Genomic DNA, 19,911 nt, shown 5'->3' with positions numbered 1-19,911 from the left:
TGTAGTCCCAGCACTAAGAAGGCTGGGGCAGGAGGATCCTGGTTAGTTCAGGGCCAGCTTGAGGTACACAGTGAGTTCAAAACCAGCCCTGAACTACACAGTGAGACCCTGTCACTCACACTCTCTCTCTCTCTCTCACACACACACACACACACACACACACACACACACACACAAAGTTTCTTTTTTTTTTTTTTTGTGCCAGGGATTGAACTTGGGACCTTGCGCCTTTGAGGCAGGCGCTGGAACCACTGAGCTAAATCCCTGCTCCCACACGAAGTTTCTTAATCTCACAGTCCACCTATCCATCCAGCTTCTGCTTATCTTTCAATGAGCTTTATTTTGGAAGAATTTGGAAGGTGTGTGGAAAAGATGTACAGGTAGTTCGCATGGTTCCCAGGTTCCTTCCCAGCACTCTTTAGTTATGTCTAACACCATCATTGTACATCTGTCAAAACTAAGATAGTAACTAGGTGTGCTGGCACAGGGCTGTACAGGATCCCAGCGCTCTGGGAAGCTGAAGCAGGAGGACCACAAGTTTGAGCTTGGCCTGGGCAGCTTAGCTGGATCCTGTCTCAAAATAAAACAAATTTACAAGGGTAGGGGCTGGGATGTAGCTAACTGTGAAGACGCTGTGTTCAGCCCCTGTGCAGGGTGGCCGTGGTGAGGACCAGGACACTGACTTGGCTGTGTTTTGCTGTTGAGTAAACACAGACTTCGTCTGAATTATGCCATTTTTTTGGCTAGTGTTCTTTTTCTCTTTAGGAGGTAGCCCATTACTTTTAGTTGTTTCCTCTCCTGAGCCTCTTGGACTTTAATGGTGACTGACTTACTGTTGATGACTTTGTCAGATTTGTTAACTGTTTTCTCGTTGTTGAACCCAAGTTAGGGATTTCTGGGAAGAATGCTCCCTTTTCATCATGTAGTGTCAGTAGGGTTTGCCTACTTTGCCTGGCAAAAATGCACTTCCCTTCCTTTCCACATTCTGCTTGGAAAGCAAGTCACTAAGTCCAGCCTACACCTGAGGGGAGGGAAGTGCCATCTGCCTTTTGGAGGGAAGAGCATTTACAGATATGCCCTGTGGGGTTTGCTGAAGGAAGATTTGTTTCTTCTCCCCATTAATTCATTTATTTAGTCATCTTTTTGTGTCAGTATGCCTTATTTCTATTTTATGTTGTACTTGAGGTTGTAACCCCAAACTACATAACTTATTTTGCTGCTCAGATTGTTCCAGCTCTGGCCATTGGGAGCTTTTTCAGGTGGCACTAGTCTCCCTTTGATGTTCCCCATCTTTTGTTTTATGAGCATGCCTGGCCTCTGACCCCACAGGTGCTCCAGGCTCCTCTGGCTTAGCCATTTCTCTTGGGAGCCCTAGTTCTTGCTGTCAGAGTCTGGTGCTGGAAGTCAATTCTGGGCTCCATGTTGCATCTTCTAGGCTGTCTCCATGGACTGAGTGAGGAGATGGGTGTGCAGCATGCACAAGTATATTTACTTCTCTCTGGTCCATGTGTATGTGAATGTTGAAGAACGTATGTGTGCATCATGGTCTCTCAGTTCTAACCCAGCACCTCACCCCGCAGGGTTCATGCTGGCTTCCCTGTACATTCCTTTTTAGCCAGTGAGAACCTGGCTCCCATTTCTCCTTTTTAGATTTTCCATCTTTTGTCTGAAGAACACTCTCTGTACTTCCTGTAGCAGGACCCTTCTTTGGGCGAATGCTCCCAGTTTGCTTTTTTTTTGTTTTTGAGACAGTGTCTTGCTATGTTGTCCAGGCTGGCTTCAAACTCCTGGGCCCAAACAGTCCTCCTACCTCAGTCTCCCAAGTAGCTGGAACTACAGATGTCGCCACCCTCCATCCTTGAAAGATAGTCTGGCAGGTGTGTTGCACACTGGGGTTTTGTCATGTTCGGTCGGGGCCTTCTGTTGTTCCTTTGCCACACTTCACTTCCGTTCTGGATGCTTTGTGGATGTGCAGTTTGCTTTTCTGTGTCTGCTCTGGCTTTTTGTGGTCCTGTTACCCTGTGGGTTTCTGGCATCTGTGGATAGGCTTTTCTTTTTTTTTTGGTACCGGGGATCGAACTTGGGTCCTCACGCTTGTGCAGCAGGCGGCGAAACCGCTGAGCTAAATCCCCGGCCCAAGGCTTTTCTTGACTGTTGGCTTGTAGAGCTCCCAGAGCTGGTGTTGGCCATCTAGGTGTGCCCTTCTCACTCACTGCTTCTGAGGCTGCAGGTGTTTTCTGGCCCTCCTCTGGAATGCACCCATCTCATCCCATTTTCTGTAGTTCCTTTGTTCTCTGCTCCACGTTAGATGGTATTAACTGGATCAGCTCAAGTTCTGACCCGCCCCATATCAGGAGTCAAACTCAGGACCTTGCGGTTGCCAGGCAGGCACGGCGGGCGCCACTGAGCTACATCCCTGGCCCAGCTCACATTTTCCTATGTTCATTTATATGTATTTGCTATTAAATCTATCCATTGAGTTATTTTCCTTCTTTCTTTCTTTCTTTCTTTCTTTTTTTCTTTCTTTCTTCCTTCCTTCCTTCCTTCCTTCCTTCCTTCCTTCCTTCCTTCCTTTCTTCCTTCCCTTCTGAGATGAGAGGGTCTCACTATATTACTCCAGCTGATCTTGAAGATCCTCATTGATCAGGAGATCCTCATGCCTCAGGGTTTTAGTAGCTAGGACTACAGATGTGTACCACTGTGCCCAGCTTCATTTTTTTTTTTTTTTGGTACCAGGTATTGAACTCGGGTCCTTGTGCTTGTGTAGCAGGCAGCGAAACCACTGAGCTAAATCCCCGGCCCCCAGATTCATTTTTTTGTCCTGTTTTTATTTCATCTAACCCATTCTACTTGGAGCTTTAATAATTGGTCATGTAATTCTGTATAATTTCTTGTTTTCTGGAGATATTTTTGAGCTTCTTTAGTTTTGAACAAAACTGTGCTTATTTTAGTTTTTTTTTTTTGGTACCAGAGATCGAACTCAGGGCTTTAAACTGTAATTAGGATCTTGCACTTGCAAGGCAGGTACAGTGCCACTGAGCTAAATCCCTGGCCCTGTACTTACTTTGAATGAGTGAGTTGATGTTCACTTTCGTCTGGCATTTAGAGGGATAGTTGGCCATTCACTTTAATTGAAATGTGTTGATTGGAATTATGTGGCTCACTTTGATTACTTAAGCTGCGTCCTGTATGTGGGCCTGCTTGTGGGTTCTTTGGACGCTTCCTGTTTTCCTAGGTGTCTGTTACTCTGGAGTAGTTCACAGTGTGTGCAACTGATTCTGGCTCAGGAGCTCTTCTAGGTGGATGCAGTGTTTGTATCTGGTATTCCAGAAATATTCCCTTGCTTAAACTTGTTTTGAGTCAGTTCTTTCCTTGGGACCCCTGCACCCTGGTGTGTGTAGTCTGTAAACAGTGGCAGGCCTCAGTTTGAGTTTGTCAGAAGAGATGACCCTGATTTGCCCTGCCATCCCTACCCCCTTGGAGCCAAGTAAGCTTCCTTGATTCCTCCACCCCACCGGTCCTCCATGTGCCTGGCTTGTTCAGTTTTCATTTCCTCTTTTTGCAGTGCTGGGCATCGAAGCCAGGTTCTTCCTAAGTTTCACCACCACACTGAGCTCAGAGGTTTCATCTTGATCTCCCCACTGCAAATTCTGGTTCCGAAGCTTGTGAGAGCCTGGATGTCTGTTTACCTCTGGCTCCTGTGGCTGAAGGTTCCTGTTTGGTGTATGAAGAGCTCCTCTAGAAGATCATAGGTCATTTCCACTAGGTTAGGGTTAGTGCCAGCAGTTTTAGAGCTTGAACATTATATCTGCATGCTTAGGTCTGGACTTCCTGTTTCCTTTCCTGTTGAAATAGCTATTTCCAGATGTTACCCTCATGGACAACAAGTGCCTGTGTGCATGCTTTCTTGAGTGATGATGCTAATGTGCTGTGCATCTGATGGCAGGTAGGTAGGTGTGTGGGTGCTGGGTTTTGAGATGCTCAGTCTGCAGCTGCTTTCTGGTGGGAGCCACAGCAACAAGACCATTATGGATGTGTGTGGCTTCTGCTGGGCTTGGGAAGGAGGCTTGGTGTGGAAGGGTCTCTAGAGCAACCCCCCTGAGTAGGCAGGCCAGGTGAGTTGTTGACCTATAGTCTGCAGGGATTGACTATGGGCAGCTGCAGCATCAAAGTCACGAGTCAAGGGGAGGACAAGTCAGCTGTGCTTATGGGATTGCAGAGACCCAGGGTGGGGCTGGCATGGCTTGGGGGTACTGTTCACTGAGGCAGAGAGTGCTGGAGAGCACAGAGTTTGAGGGGATCTTGTCACATTCCCTTAAGCTTTTCGGGTTGCTTGTCCTCGGGATCGTCTCCTGCACAGTATGACTGTATGGGAGCCTCTTTGTCAGGTATCTCAGGGTATTTTTCTAGCCTCTATGACCACATCAAGCCTTCCGTCCCTAGTGGAGTTCCCCCAGTTTTGGCAAGAAGTTGAACTGAATTCCAGTCATTGAGTCTGAAGTGAAGTGGTTCTTGGACAAGCATGTCACCTGGATCTCAGTGAGAGGCTTGTCTAGCAGATGGGCTGAGGGGCAGAGGCTGCAGGGAGAACAGACAGTCGTCCCAGAGAGGAAACACGGGATGCTTGTGGGGATCCTGCTGAGGAGGAGACAGGCCTGCAGCTTTTCTTTCCACTTGGGATTATGGCTTTCGAGGCAGGCCTGCAGCGGGCAGTGTCGGGGCAGAAGTTTCTCAGGCTCTTAACAAACACTGCCACAGTGGTGCCTAGTTTGTCCATTTATCCATCATTGCAACTGTTTCCCTCCTTCAGCAGTTGTTGATAATACTGCTGTGGACTTTTGTGCAGTTTTTGTGAAGCTGAGGGTGGGGTGCAGGCTCAGCTTCTGTATCTGGGGCTTCTAACTTTAAGCCATTTCAACATGTTGAATGTTTTTCTATAATTCTTTTTTGAAATGAAATTCACCAGTTAGAGCATGGGCCCTAGCAGCTGTTAGGACACTCACAGTGCTGCTCACCACCTCCTTCATTTGGATCCTAACACATCCATTGCCCTGAAGGGAACCTCCACACACTGGCAGCTGCCTCCACCTTCCCAGGCCCTGACTACCTTCGTTCTGTTCTCTCTCTGTGGATTTGCCTGCTCTGGACAGGTCATAGAAATGTCGTCACAGCATATGTAGCCTTCTGTGCCTAGTCTTCCGTTAGCATGTCTTCGTGGATCATCCATGTTGTAGTGTGTTCTTTTCTGGTGGTTGAATGCTAATTCATTGTCTGAATAGTTGGACCTTTAACATCCACAGATTTGAACCAAATACAGATGGAAAATATTTGGAGAAAAGTCACATATTACTGAATGTGGACAGACCTTTTTTTTTTTTAATCATTACCCCCTAGACCAGTGGTGATGAACCTATGGCGTGTGTGCTGCAGCAGGCTGTTATCATTGAAAGCTCTAAAAGGTTACCATTACCGCCCTAGACAGTATAGGGTAACAACTACTTATACAGCTTTTGTACTGTGTTGACATTAAACAACCTGGAGATGATTTAAAGTCTATGGGTGGCTGTGCATAGGTTATCTACAAATAATATGTTATTTTATATGAGGGACTTGAACAACCAGGGCAAATTCTTGGGGTCCCTGGAACCTGTCCCCTGAGGGTGCCACAGGATGACTGTGTGCCACATTTTGTTTGAGCATTCACGCATCATTGTAACTGTTTCCCTCTTTTAGAGGTTGTTGATAATACTGCTGTGCAGTTTTTGTGAGGACGTAGGTTTTCTGTTCTCTGATGTATCACAGTTACCGCCTAGAAATTGCCCCCTATAAAATTCCTGGACCATGTTGCTTTCCTTCTCCAGGAGCAAGATCAAGACTGTGAGTCGATGGGTATACCCGAGGACAAAGCTGGCCAGCAGCAGCAGCCTCAGGTGACTGTACGGCCCTTTACCCACTCTCAGCCTTTACCCACTCATGGCATGGGCTTTGCCATTCTCACCCAGGCCTTGGGTGAGTGGGTCTTGGGTGCTGTGAGGGCTCCAGAGTGGATGGGGGTGCCACAGCTTCCTATCCCTTCTTCCCCTGTGTTTGGTGAGTGGGACCCTCCCCTGGGACAGGTAAAGAGACAGGTGGATGCCTGGGGATGGGAGTCTGGCGCCTGCCAGGCCAAAGGCGCAGCAAGGGCACACGTGCTAGCCACAGCATGGGACATGCAGCATAGATGGTGGGAGGCAGTCTCCTGGGTCACATGCTCTCCCTCCTTGTCTGTTTCCGGTTTGTGCTTCTTGGTGTCACCTCACTGCTCTGGTGTCAGCAGTGCCTCTCTGCCTGCAGGCGGCTCACAGCCTTGAGTTGGAAGCCCTACGCCTGAGCCTGAACAACATGCACACTGCACAGCTGGAGCTGACACAAGCCAACCTGCAGAAGGAGAAGGAGACAGCGCTGACTGAGCTGCGGGAGATGCTCAATGGCCGGCGTGCACAAGAGCTAGCCCTTCTGCAGAGCAGGCAACAGAGTGAGCTGGAGCTGGTCCGAGAGCAGCACGCCCGCGAGAAGGAAGCCATGGCACTCCGCTGTGGGCAGGAGATGGGTACAGTACGGGTCCTGGGCAGGAGATGGTGTCGCATGTACAGGTGTGGCTGAGCTAGTGTGCATTCTGCCTGCAACCAGATCTCACAGATCTCACAGGGACCTCTTTGAGAAGCTGGCCTGCTTGTTTTCTAAATCACTTGCCCTCGTTTTTTTTGGTACATGGTCTGCTCCTGCCCCACGGGAGTCTGTGATGCCAGCCCCAGCCTTTCTGTGTGGGCAGGTTCCTGACGTGTCAGGGCCCAGGTTCCTTTGTGTACACAAGGAAGCGCAGCTGGGCTCTCTAGGCTGTGGCTGGGCCCAGGCTGGCGGCACTCTGTCTGCCCAGACCCTGGTTCTGCTGCCTGCTTGCCCCATTTCAGTCTGGTGGATTTGTACTAATTTGGAAGCTTTGGTGCAATTTCTCCACCAGTATCTTGATAGAACCTGCCTGTCTGTGGGTTTTGTCAGACTAGCCCCCAGTGGTGGTGGGCCACAGACCTGTCCTGTGTGTGGTGGGCTGTGCCTTTTCTACTTGCGCCACCTACTGCTGATCTGGGCACTTTTTTTCTTTTTTTTTGGTGGCGGAGATCGAACTCGGGCCCTTGAGCTTGTGCAGCAGGTGGTGAAACCACTGAGCTAAATCCCCAGCCCATACTCCAACTCCAAGGTTCTTTTCTTTTTTTTTTTTTGGTACCGGGGATCGAACTCAGGAGCTTGTGCTTTCGAGGCAGGCATTGGAACCACTGAGCTAAATCCCTGGCCCCCTGGGCACTTTTTAAATTTGGTAATTCTTGGCCTAAACTGACCTCTATTTATATTTAATATATACTTTTATGTTTTGTTTTTAATAGCTTCTCATACATTTTTTGTTAGTTACTACGTTTGTGTGCATCTTTTAAAAAGTAACAGTTGTATGGAGATATATTTCACATAGCACACAATCTGCCACGTTACAGAGACATCCCCTCAGTCAGAGTTTAGTGTGCCCTTATCCAGGGAGAGCCTGTGCACCTGGTGAGTGCCTGCCTTCTGGGTGTTCCAGCTGTGCTGTATTGGAAAGCTCCCTGCTCCAGGCAGCTCTCCCTGCACCCTGATGAGCCAGTTTTCCTAGTTCCTTGTGATGTCCTCCTGTGTTGCCTCATTCAGTTTCAAGGAAACACAAAGGTGTATTTTTATTTTGCTTCCTCTTTTTTTTTTTTGGTACCAGGGATCAAACTCAGGACCTTGAGCTTGCAAGGCAGGTGTGGCACCACTGAGCTAAATCCCCAGCCCCTCTTTTTACTTTGAGTATAAAATGTGGTTTGTCTTTTGCCCCTTTTTGTGCTGTTTTTCTCTTCATTAGCTCAATCTGCCTCTCCTTTGGCTCCTGTTTCTTCCATGGCTGGGGCTGGGTTGTTAGTGGCTTTCCGGTAGAATGTGCTCCTCAGAAGCTGGTTTCCAGGCCCTTTGGCCCCTTCGTGGCAACATCTTGTCTGTGGCAACTTCTCAGCCCTGTTTCCCGCTTCTGGAGGCCTCATCAACAGGTCTAGGTGTAAACCCTCCTCTTGTGTCCATGTGATGGAGTCTACCCCTGCCCCAGAACCGCTTCTCCAGCCCTGCCCTTGTTGGCCTGGCCCCGTTGGCCCCTGGTATATCTGTGGAGGCTTTTGATGCTGAGGTGCTGCTGGCGTCTCCTTCTTGGGCTCCTTCTCTCTCAGACAAGAGCTGTGGGCCCTAGGATGGCCTCCTGCATCTCAAATCCCAGCACCTTGCCTGGGCGTGAATGCTATGGGTGCCTGTGCTGAAGGGCCAGTGGTTCTTTTGCCAGAAGGTTTATGTAGGTTTTGAGGTTTCGGTGATGGACACCCTAGGAACTGATCACTCCTGCTCTTCTGGGAGGTCCTGTGTGGCCAGAAACCTTGGTGCCCCTTGTTTTGGCCGGGATATAGTTTATTTCTTAAAGCAGACATCTTGCCGCCCTGTTAGCACTGGCAAGTATCCACAGAGCGGCCAGCAGATGCCAGACCTGCCTTGTCTCCTGGGTGATGGACATGTGGAGAAGGTTGTGGGTTGGCAGTCTGAATGGCTTGCTATGTTTGTTTTGCAGCTGAGCTGAAGGAGAAGTTACAATCAGAAGTGGACAAAAATGCCCAGATGATAGAGGTATGTACACCTGATTAGAACTGGAGTTCTGTGGGTACATTGTTTTCCTCTGTCTTCACTTCTCACTTGCCTGTCCCCCACTTTGTCACAAGTAAATTCTGGTGGAAGGTATTGGGATATGTTGGTGGAAGATGAGTTGTTCTTTTTGTTGGCAAGGCTGTGTTTGCCAGCAGACTTGTTTCCTATTGGTTTCTAGAATGTGAAGTGCTGCACACTGGGTTCTGGATGCTGCCTGTCCTCAGGGACTGTTCAGTAGTGGGAGGTGGATGTAGCTAGGGTGTCTGAGTGGGGTGGGGTGGATGTTCCTGGACATCCAAAGTGATTGTGTGGTGGGGTAGGTGGCCCCCAGCTCCAGTCAGTGGATGCGCCTCCTGAGTCAGGTGTATTGGCTGGGTCCAGCGGTCAGTCTGGGGCTAGAGGTTCATGCTTCAGCATCCTACCTCTCCGACCTGGAGAGTGGAGACCTGTTTGTCAACATGCGTGGAACAGAACCCAGCCCCTGGACAGAGGTTGGCAAAGTTACCATTGGCCTCTGGGTCTTTTAAGTAGCTGGCTTTGTGAGCCTTTGAGAGTGGCTGTTGGATGTACTTTGCATTTAGAGGCTGGTTAGAGCAACAAGTGGCCTCCCCCTTTCTTTGGCTGCTTGCTTGTGGATGCTTCTCTGCTGTCTTTTCAGCAGTGGGTGGATGGACTGACTGGCCATCAAGTCTTTTTCCCATAGTGGCAGTTCAGTCCAGGAGCCATGACTGCCCACTCTTGATCTTGACAGATTAAAATTTCCTTACAATAGATAACCAACCGTTGACTATACTCTTTCTCTTAAATTAGACCCTAAAGCAAGACTGGGAATCTGAAAGAGAGTTATGCTTGGAAAATCTCCGCAAAGAATTATCTGCAAGGCACCAGTCAGAAATGGAGGATTTGCAAAACCAGTTTCAGAAAGAATTGGCAGAACAGAGAGCTGAGTTGGAGAAGGTTTTTCAAGACAAAACTGAGGCTGAAGGTGAGCATTTAACTTGAGTAGGTCTGGAAGGGGCTGTGCATTTCTGTGTGATTCCGGAACAAAGACCTTCTAGCTCCCACTGTGCTTTTCAACCTTTTTAACTGAGTGCTGGAAAAACCTTGGGAGACAGGCTGGGCCCTCCATGTTGGCTGCAGGCTTCTCAGAGTCCCTAAACCTTCTTGACCCTTGTTTCATAGGTCTCTCTTTTTTTTTTTTTTTGGGTACTGGGGATCAAACTTGGGACCTTGTGCTTGTGAGGCAGGCGACGGAACCACTGAGCTAAATCCCCCGCCCCTTGACCTTTGTTTCAAAGATGTCTTTTACATGTTTGGTTCTTGAATTACTCCTGAAACAGTGGCATGGGATCGCTTGCTTCCAATTCTCTGGTGCTGTGTGCCCCGTAGTGACCCTTGTGGTCAGGTGATGCTGTCTGCATGTTGCTGTGGCCTCTCTGCCTCTTCACTGGGGGATAGCAGGGCAGTGTTGAGATGAGGTCTGGACAGAGCCCACTGGCTGTGGCTCAGCTGTGCTCTTCTGGCTGTGCCTGTGGTGTGACACACCATCAACATGTGAGGGAGGGGCAGACAGTGACCCGCATGTGAGCTGTAGCCGTCAAGTGGCAATGCACTGTCCAGTGTGGCTGCGGGGAGGAAGTGTTATCTGTTTTAAACCAGGTGGAACTGTGCTGCTTTCCAGTGTCACTGAAGAGCCTGGAGGCTCAGCATCAGGCAGCAGTCAGGAAGGTACGCGAGGATCTGCAGTTGGAGCACTGCCAGTATTTAGAAAACTTGGAGTTGAAGTTCAGAGAAAAGGAAAAGGAAAAGCAGCTGGAGGTAAGAAAGAGTTTGCTTGCTTGCTTGCTTATGTGTTTATTCTGGTACTGGAAATTGAACCGGGGTCTTCACACTGATCTACATCCTCAGCTCTTTTATTTTGAGGCAGGATCTGGCTGTGTTGCCCGGCTGGGCTTGAATTTGTGCTTCTCATGTTTTGGCCTCCCAGAGTGCTGGGATTACAGATGTGTGCCATTGTGCCATCTGAGCTTACTTATTTTTAAATAGTTGATGTATTAGAGAAGTTTTAAGAGATTTTGGAACTGGACCACTTTGTATTCTATTGTTTGCTAAAACCGAAGTACTAAGTTTGAACTTTTAATGTTAGGTTTAAAAAAAAAGCCTGTGAAGGGACAGTCTGCGAGGGTCATGTAGTGATTATGCTCTCTTGTGCTCAGAAAGTATATATTCTTTTCAAGTATTTCTGAGATGTGTACAAAAATTCCAAGCACTAGAAGTGTAGGGCCACATTCTTTCGACTATAATCCAATAAGTAAATTTCTAAAAAAAAGTTAATCAAAATGATTTCTGCTTTTTTTTTTTTTTTTTTTTTTTGTACCGGGGATCGAACTCAGGACCTTGTGTTTTGCAAGATAGGTGGTGGAACCACTGAGCTAAATCCCTGGCCCTATTTCTGCTGTTTTAATACCCTTTTCTAGTGAAATATTATATATCAAATGGAGGTGATGTGGCCAGATGCTATTCAGAGACCTGAAGTGCTTTTATTACTAAGAATCTAAGAATCAAGCAGTCCTTTCAAGACATTAAGAAGAAAACACAACAGAAGCTGAAGCTAGTAGTGGTATGCACAGAGATTTAAAGACCTGAGAAGATGCAGTCAGTCCCCAGCTGGGCCATACTCCCTTCCCATGGTCCTGCATCCTGCCAGGCTCTTTTGGTGATGGGAGGAATAGAGCTGGTGAGCGCTGTCTGGTCCTGATGCCCACCAGAAGCATGGCCAGTGGCCAGTGCCACCCTCACTGCAGGCTGGAGCCCAGAGAGGCCACGCCCCTCAGGAGATAAACTGAGAGGCTTATGCTTCAGCCTGGCCCTCCTGGCCCAGCCCGTGGCCCTGCATTGGAGCCTTCTCTGTTGACTTCTCTATTGAGAAGGTCACATCCTTGCTCAGTGACAGACATGGGTCTGTGCAGGGAACTGTGAAAGAAAAATCCCAAGTTCCTGAAGGGAAAAGTAAAAGACCAGTCCTGTACAATGAGATAACACTTGAAAAAACAATGACCTTTTTCCTCCTTTCATTGGGTGCTGACAAGCTCTCATGTTGGTGACACTGCTAGAAATGGCCACTCTGGTTGCTGCTGGGGGGTAGATCCTGGAGGGCCTGACCATGGGGGACACTCACAGGGAGGCACTGACAGTCTGTCCCAGGGGTCCTCCTTGCCAATCCTGGTCGTAGCATCGTCCCTGACTACTGAGAAGCAGTCCCTCGGTGGGGCCAGCCCACCATCTTTCATTGTGTGGGTCTGTGGGCTCTCAAGGTGCTTCCTATCAGGGGGTCAGAGGCAATCTGCTTCTTTAACAGAAGAACGTGGAAAATGGGTGCAAAAGATGACTCTGCAGGCTAATCCCAGCACTGCCCTGCGTGCCCTTCATTAGTGTCCCAAAGCCATCCCTGAGCCTGGCAGTGGCTTGTGAGTGTGACCTTTCACGGGCGGGCCGCATGTGGAACCAGCACTGGGGTGGCAGTGTGGCAGTGAGTGGGAGGCTGTGCAGCTCCCCAGGCATGGCCCATGCTGATGTTTATTGTAAATAGCCAAGGCCAGAAGTTACTGTTTTTTGTCTTGTTTTGTTGTAGTTTGGTTTTTTGAGACAGAGTCTCACTACAGTATATAGTTTAGGCTGGCCTTGAACTCATTACGTAGCCCACGCTGGCCCGGAACTCATAGCAATACGCCTGCCTCTGCCTCCTGAGTGCTGGGATTACAGGTGTGCACCACCACACCTGGCTCCTTTTTGTTTTTAGATTGGGTCTTGTTGTGTTACGTAGGCTGGCTTCAAACTCCTAGGCTCAAGCAGTCCTCTCTCAGGCTCTTGGGGAGCTGGGACCACAGGTGCATGCCACCATGCCTTGGTAACTCTTTTAAAGTGGCAGTAACTCAGGGGCCGGGGATTTAGCTCAGTGGTTCCAGCGCCTGCCTCACAAGTGCAAGGATCCGAGTTCGATCCCCGGTACCAAAAAAAAAATATATATATAGTGAAAAGTGGCAGTAACTCTGACCTTGTCCATACTTGGGTCAGCTGTGGTGATTGCTTTGTTCTGGTTGCTACTGTTCTGATTTCTGAGCTGCTGGTTTGGGGGGTGTGCTTGGACTGCATGCTTGCAGACTTGTACCTGTCAGATGCTGGCCCTGAGGTGTTGACAGGTAACATAGCTAGCAGCACAGAACATGCAGCCCTGCCTTGGGGGGAACCACTCGGGGGTCTCCATGTGATGCCCTCCTTTCCCACAGTTAGAGAATCTTCAAGCATCCTATGAAGACCTAAAGGCTCAGTCACAAGAAGAAATCAGGCGCCTGTGGTCCCAGCTTGAGTCTGCAAAAACCAGCAGAGAGGAAATGCATGGTAAGGACTGTGTGTGAGAAATTCAGATCATCCAAAGCTAAGGCGGTGTGAGTTTTTGTTTTGTTCTGTTTTTGTGGTGCTGGGGGTGAAACCCAGGGCTTTGTGCATGCATGGCAAGTGCTGAACCACTGAGCCATGTATCCAGTCCCAATTTGACCTCTTTCAGTCCCGAGCTCTGTCCGTGTCCAGATGTGGTAGGCAGGTGGGCTGGTCTTTCCTTGGGGTCAGTCTGTCTTGACTGGAGGCTACAGGAGAGAGGGACTGATGGGCCAGAGGCGGAGCTGCTCCTACTGCTGCTCTGGCCTGTTGCGCTTGGGTGTTCATCCCCACCTGAGGACCCAGACAGGAAGCGCTGATCTGGAACCTCTGGGACAGTGGCCCACTCCTTCCACATCATTAGCTGTTAATCACTGTGGGCAGCTGGCAGCACCTTCTGAGCCAGAAGGGCTTGTGTAGTCGCTTTTCTGTTGCTGTGTGGCAAATTGTCACAGACGTGGCCTAAAAACAGTTACGAGCTCACAAGTCTGAGGGTGTGTCTGGGTTCTCTATCCAGGTTCTCTCCCATAGCTGAAATCCAGCTGTAGGTGGCTGTGTGCTGCCCTGAATGCACTTCCAGGGTGGCTGGGATTGTGTCAGGACCCAGTTCCTGGGTGCTGTGGGATCAGTGCCCCTTGGTTCCTTGCTGGCCTCAACTGGGCCTGCACTTGTGCTGCAGTGAGGCGCTGTCTCAGGTGCTCTGGCCGGAGAAAGCTCTGGCTTAGGGCCCTATCAGGTACTGAGCACAGGAGGGGAACTCAGGTTCCAGGACTGGGGCTCGTCCCCAGATCCGCACAGGCCTCCCCAGCTCCTGGTTTTGAAAATGTTTCACTGTGGATGATTGAGTGCTTTATCCTGTTGAAGAGCCGTGGCCGCCTCCCCTGGCTGGAGTGCTGCACATGGAGCAGCTGGAACACCTCCGGCAGGAATTTGCACAGCAACAGCAGCAAGACAGAGCCCAGCACGAGTCTGAACTGGAGCAATTGAGGCTCTATTTTGAGAATAAGTTGAGAGATGCTGAGAAGACTTACCAAGAGGACCTGAGCCTGTTCCAGCAGCGGCTGCAGGAGGCCAAAGAAGATTCTCTCCCGGGATCTGTGGAAATCAGGTAAAGGAAACAGCTGTTGTCTTGAATGGGTTTCTGAAATGCAGGTGCCTTGTGGTGGGAGTGCATCTCATTTTATGATCTCGTGCCAGTGGAAACCAGTAGAATTTGGTGTTACCAGATGCTCTTTGGAAACGAGATGATGGTAACCTAGGATCTGGTGTGTCCTGTGTGTTCCTGCTGAGTTGCACCCTGTTGTCTGCCTCACTCCTCTGTGCCATGATGTGGCTGAGCAAAGTGCAGACCTGGGGTCATCCTGTCCTTGACAGGGATGCCTTAGCCTGGCTTGTACTCTTTGTGGTAGGCCTGGGGTAGAATGGGCATTGGGGAAAGGGCGCATATAAAGCTTTTAAACCTGTTTTCTCTCTTAGTTCTTCCTGTGCATTTTTAGAAGACACATCTGACAGGGAAGGAAAAGAACATCCTGATCAACTTAACCTTCAACTTGAGCAACAGGAGGTGATTGATTTTTTTTTTTTTTTTTTTTTTTCTGGACATCAAACTCGACCTTGTGCTAAATCCCCAGCCCTGATTGATTTTTTGATCCAAGGAAGGGTTAATTTAGAAGTGGGCTGTCCATCACAGTGTAAGATCCGCGTGTCCGTCCTTGTCACTGACGTGTCATGTATTCTTGCTTTTCCATCTCAGAAATTCCTCTACGGATTTCACAGCCATCCTGGCCTGACTGTGGGTCCCAGGCAGTCAGGAGAAGGGTGCCACATCCTTCTTGTCCACGTACCCTGTTGCCATGGCTGTCAGCGAGTCCCCTCTGCCCACACCCTTCTGTACTGTGTCCTTATGTCAGACTTGACTCTGACCGTCCTCAGACTGAGCTGTTCCTGCCTCGAGTTTTGTGCGGATTTCTTTTCACTGGCCTTCATGTTTCTTCTTTCCTGAACTGGTCTCCATGCCATTGATTTCTGTCATTTTTAACCTCTGTGGAATAGCACTGTCCAAACAACTTCCTGGGACGATGTACAGTGCAGTGGACACCTGTTGAGCATTTGCTGGGCACTGGGGTTGACCAAGGTTACTTGACAGTCATTTGGTGAAATGCTGGTAGCCCCTGGGCCCTGCCTTCCTGGGCAGCATGGCCCTCAGCCTGGCCCTGGGGCCTGTGTGCAGAAGCATTCGACATCCATGGACACCGGCTTTGTCTTGAATGGCTGCTGCTCTTGGTCATTGAGGGCGTGTTGGTTGGTTTGGGTTGCTGGGGCCAACTGCACAGCGTAGGGGCTTAGATCACAGGCACTTATTTTCTCCTCCTCTGGAGACTGGAGACGGGAGTCCATGGTGCCTCATGGCTGGTCCCTCCTGAGGCCTCTCTCCTTGGCTTGCAGGCTGAGTCTGCTCCCTTTGTCATCATGTGATTGGGCTCTGTGTGTCCTCCTCTTCTCATAAGGACACCTGTCCTATGAGTTTATGGGCTACCCTCATGACCTTACTTGTAAAGACCCCACCTCTAAATCCAGTCCCTTTGTAGGGCTCTGAGATGAGGGCTGTAGCGTGAATTTGGGAGGATGATACAGCTTGGCCCATCTTAGGTGGTCTCGATCCCTCAGGGTCTTGTCTGTACCCTCTGTGAATGGGAGGCCTGTGCTTGCTCTGATGAGGTGTGGAGCTCCACTTTGTTTCACCTCTTTCTTTGCAGGTGTGCTGCCCCTGCAGCTGCCTTTGTGGGTACGACCAGGGTGTGGCACGGGGTGCAGCAGTGGAGCCTGCACCCAGCACAGTGGTGTCTCTTGTGCTGCATATGTCTGTTTTCTCTGGATGCTTCTCTACTGGCTCTCTTGCTCTTTGGGGTTCCTGAGATCTCCCAGCACTCCCATTCTCAGGTTCCCTTCCCTCTGGTCTTGCTGCCTGGGAGTGGTGCATGCGTTTGTCTTCTCCCTTGTGTTGCTGCCATGTTCCTTAGGTAGAATGTGTGAGCATGGCTGAGCCAGTCTTAACCTTGCACATTCAAGCTTGCTTTCGTGTCTCATGATTCCCTGTGACGTCCCTCTAAATGCTGCCTGTGTGGCTCTTAGGTCCCCTCTTGGATTCCCTGAGGTCTGAGGCCTCTACCCTGTCTGTGCATCTGTGCTTATTTTTCATGCTGGGAGCAAATGGGGCCTTGGAGTCTCAGGCTTTCCTTTTGCTTCAGTTTAATTGCTTAGACTTCACTCATTTCCCTCAGATTCTGTTGTCTTTCTGGAGCTTCTCTGAGGTTCTTGCTTGATCTCCAGAACAAGGCCCAGTGTTCTTACATTTTTCTCTCTCAACTTACAGCTCCTTCGGTTCTGTTTTCTGAGTGAGACATTTTCTCCCACTCTCTGTTAGTTTTTCAGATAAACCCTTCATTGTGTTGTCATTTTTAATTTTCCCCTTTGCTTTATTGTGTTCTCGAGATCCTCTTGTTCCAGTGTCAAGGGTGGGTGCTTTTGCTCACCTCTTGTTCCAGTGTCAAGGGTGGGTGCTTTTGCTCACCTCTTCGAAGACTACTGTCAGCATTCAGAGCCTTCTGCCTCCTGTGTGTCTCTGCTTTCTGTCTGCCTAGGTTGCTCTGTATGGGGTTAGAGGTGGTGTTCCCTGCATGGCATGGTGACTGTGGCCGCCTGTCTTTGAATTTGATGTGGAGCCCTGTTTATCTCAGGTGTGCTTTGTGCTGGCTACAGGGCTGCGTGTGTCTGTCTTCCACCACCCAGGGGTCTCCAGCCTCTTCCACTTATGGCTCTCCTGCCTCCTGCTGGGGGATTCTGCTGCCCATAAGTACCTGAGGAGAGGTGGCTGGAGGGCACGTGGCACCCACTACCTTCTCTGTGCCCAGTGTCACCTGGTCTGTACTGGGAGAGAGTGCCATTTATTCCCGCCTTCTGCCCTGAGCCCCCTTTGTCTGTGCCCTGCTCCTGGTCCTTTTCTACATGCCAGAAATCTCAGCCTCCTGTGCCTCTGTCTGCTGGCAGTTGGCGCGCAGTAGTTCATCAATGGCTTCTTCCCCTATTTCTTTTTTTTATAGGCTTATAAATTAATTTTTTGTCTCTACCATTTACGTGTCCCAGAGGCGTGGAGGTGAAGGTGGTGGGTTTTGTGTGAGTTCTCTGTAGATGGGCAGTCCATGTGTGCTGCTGTGTTGAGGCCCTGCTGCCCTCTCTCAGTTGTCCTGGCCCTATAGAACCTCATCCAAAAAAAGTGTGCTTGATGGCCAGCATCGATTTTCTGGTTTGCATCTTTAATTATTATTATTATTATTATTTTTGGTACCAGAGATCGAACTCGGGTCCTTGCCCTTGTGCAGCAGGCGGCAAAACCACTGAGCTAAATCCCCGGGCCCTGCATCTTTAATTACTAACGAGGCTGAGTTTTTTATTTCTTTGATTGCTTTCACCTCTTTGCCCATTTTGCTCTTGGTGTGAACGTTCCCTGCTCTGTTCATCCTTTTCTACTTCTGTTGTTGGGCCTGACTGTCTCTTTCTTTGGGGTGGGGTGAGGGATCTGGGCCTGTCCTTCCTTGTCCTCAGCCCTTTGTTCTCAGGGTGAGTCAGCCCTCTCCTTTCTTAGTGTCATGGGAGCAAGAGCATTTCATCAATCAAGATGCTTATTTCTGCAACAGTGCAGAATTTAAGTCTTGCTTTAAAGATAGTTTGAGCTCATTAGAAGCTCAACATTCAGGTTGGTGCAGCTCCCTGGTGATTTCTAAGGAAGATAGTATCCCTCCTGTGTCAAGGGGATTGGGGAGGCTGTTGAGGTTTGACTTATTCATTCATTTCAACAAGGGTGCACTGCAGCCTGGAGTAGGGAGGGCCCTGTTTTCAAAAGCAAAGACCCATTCTGAGCTTCCTCCTTGTCAGGGACACAAAACATGTCCTTGTTTCACATCTGAGCAAGCCTGGCCTTGGGCTGTGGAGGGGATTACATGGCAGAGAGGATGCCAGGGAGCATGAATGAGGGGTTGCAGAGGTGGGACCCAAGAGGGTGGGGTGTTGGGAGTCTTTGTGGCCCATGGCGTGACTAGAGCAACAGGAGAGCCTGTGGCATTTGGGGTAGGCAGAGACCTCCCAGCACAGCAGGGACCTGGGGAGCCCTGCGGGTGGCAGCAGGGTGGTGCTAGTTTGAGTCCTCTGAGGAACAGATAGCAGAACTAAAGCACTGGTGGGGAAAAGGCCCACACATGGACACGTGGGTGTGGCCAGGGGAGGCAAGCAGAGCTGCTGGACAAGCAAGCCAGCCCGAGAGGAGAGAGCAAGGCATGAGGTCCAGTGGCAGAGTCAGCTTGTGTCACTACGGCAGAGTTTCGGTCAGGCTCCGGGGCCACTGCCCGAGTGTCTGTTCATGCCACTGGCCCCCCATAGCCCATGTGCTGCCTGCCAGGGTGGCAGGTCACAGGGGTCTGGAGTTTGGGAGAGAGTCCCAGGCTCAAGATATGAGACCAGATGGAGGAGAGACCCAGGCAGGGCAGGAGACACTGAGGAGCACCTTGAAGGCAGGAGAGGAGGACCCTACAACGATGCTGAGAGTGGCTGTTGGTGAAGGGAACATGTTGGGTGCTGCGGAAACGGGGCCGTGAGAAGAGCTGTGATAGCCTAGCACCATGGGGAGGGGTGCTGGCTCCCAGGCCACACTGTTCCTGGGGCACCTGTCCTCAGGCTACAGCCTCTGCTTCCGTGGGTTCTTCAGGCCAGTCGTAGACAGGGAGAGGCAGTGGATGTGCCCGTGGTCTTGCGAGTACACATGGGATCGCCACTGTGGCCCAGGGAATTGGGAGAGGTTTTCACATTCTCTTTGAACACAGCAGAAAGTGCTGTCCAGGGCAGTGGCCATGAACAAAGGGCTAGACTTCTTAACACATGTGTGCTATGTGGTTCTTCCCTAGGGGAGTGTGGCGTGCTTACAACCAGGGCCGAAGGAAAAGCACAGGCTGGGATCAGATTTGTGTTCCTCCCTCCATGTCCTACGTGAGGAGGATGAGTCGGACAGAGGTCTCGTGGGGCCTGAGGTGTTAGAATGGGAGCCGTTCCGGGCTGTCCTCTCAGACCAGCACAGCCAAGGTACGTGGCCCATCTCCCACCAGTGGTTCCTTGTCCTGCACCTGTTCTACAGGCTTGGTCTCTGGGGTTTGGTCTGGTGCCCTGCACACAAGGACATGAGCAGGTGCTGATGCATAGGTTGGAGTTGGGTGGGGCTGGCCTGGTGGTAGTGCATGCTCCTGGTTGTCCTGTCTGCAGGTGGTTTTCTCCAGCTAAGACAGCACCCTGGGGTACAGGCGTTGTCAGGCATTGGGGACCACGCACCTTTGGGAGGGAGAAATTCTTGGGACCCTTCTCAGCTTCAACAGGCCCAGCCCACCAGGCTCAGCTGGTCCCATAGGTGCTGTACAGAGGACCCTGACAGGAGGGTGGGCATCTGGCATGAAGAGTGGTGATAGTGCCTCTTCATGCTGCCTGGCGCCAGACCCTGTGGGCATCCTGTGCTGGAGGTTAGGAAGCCACGGTCGAGGTCTCTACCTCTAGGGGTAGTCGGATCAGGCTCCACATCATGGTGCAGGCTGGACTGCCAGGGAAGAGGAGCACAGCCCCCTGTGGATCAGGGGCCAACATGCACGTGCCCTTCGCCGTTCTTGTCCTTCCTGCACCAGAGCTGTTGCACTGTGGCCCCAGACTCCATGC

The 19,911-nt window shown here is 50.3% G+C and overlaps 1 protein-coding gene across 10 annotated transcripts in view; it reads left to right on the top strand.

The window, feature by feature from the left end:
- Positions 1-19,911, top strand: part of Pcnt (pericentrin) — a 113,330-nt gene that overhangs the window by 4,683 nt on the left and 88,736 nt on the right. For 9 of the 10 annotated variants that reach the window (XR_015449997.1, XM_087207864.1, XM_087207856.1 and 6 more), the window contains exons 3-11: positions 5,862-5,930; positions 6,334-6,589; positions 8,657-8,712; positions 9,541-9,715; positions 10,412-10,548; positions 13,017-13,128; positions 14,029-14,272; positions 14,641-14,728; positions 19,119-19,293. Coding sequence is in view for 9 of the 10 variants with exons in the window: in XM_087207864.1 (XP_087063990.1) it covers positions 5,862-5,930; positions 6,334-6,589; positions 8,657-8,712; positions 9,541-9,715; positions 10,412-10,548; positions 13,017-13,128; positions 14,029-14,272; positions 14,641-14,728; positions 19,119-19,293 (1,312 nt within the window). In the remaining variant the exon portion in view is untranslated. Of the gene's footprint in view, positions 1-5,861; positions 5,931-6,333; positions 6,590-6,610; positions 6,619-8,656; positions 8,713-9,540; positions 9,716-10,411; positions 10,549-13,016; positions 13,129-14,028; positions 14,273-14,640; positions 14,729-19,118; positions 19,294-19,911 lie in introns of those variants that run through there. The other variant, XM_087207862.1, reaches the window with a different exon arrangement.

Source organism: Heterocephalus glaber, unplaced genomic scaffold, assembly GCF_053883595.1.
Source record: "Heterocephalus glaber isolate CG9 unplaced genomic scaffold, H.glaber_assembly_v1.0 deba00000122, whole genome shotgun sequence".
NCBI lineage: Eukaryota > Metazoa > Chordata > Mammalia > Rodentia > Bathyergidae > Heterocephalus > Heterocephalus glaber.
The sequence above is the reverse complement of the archived record's forward strand: the minus strand, read 5'-3'. Positions and strand labels throughout refer to the sequence as shown.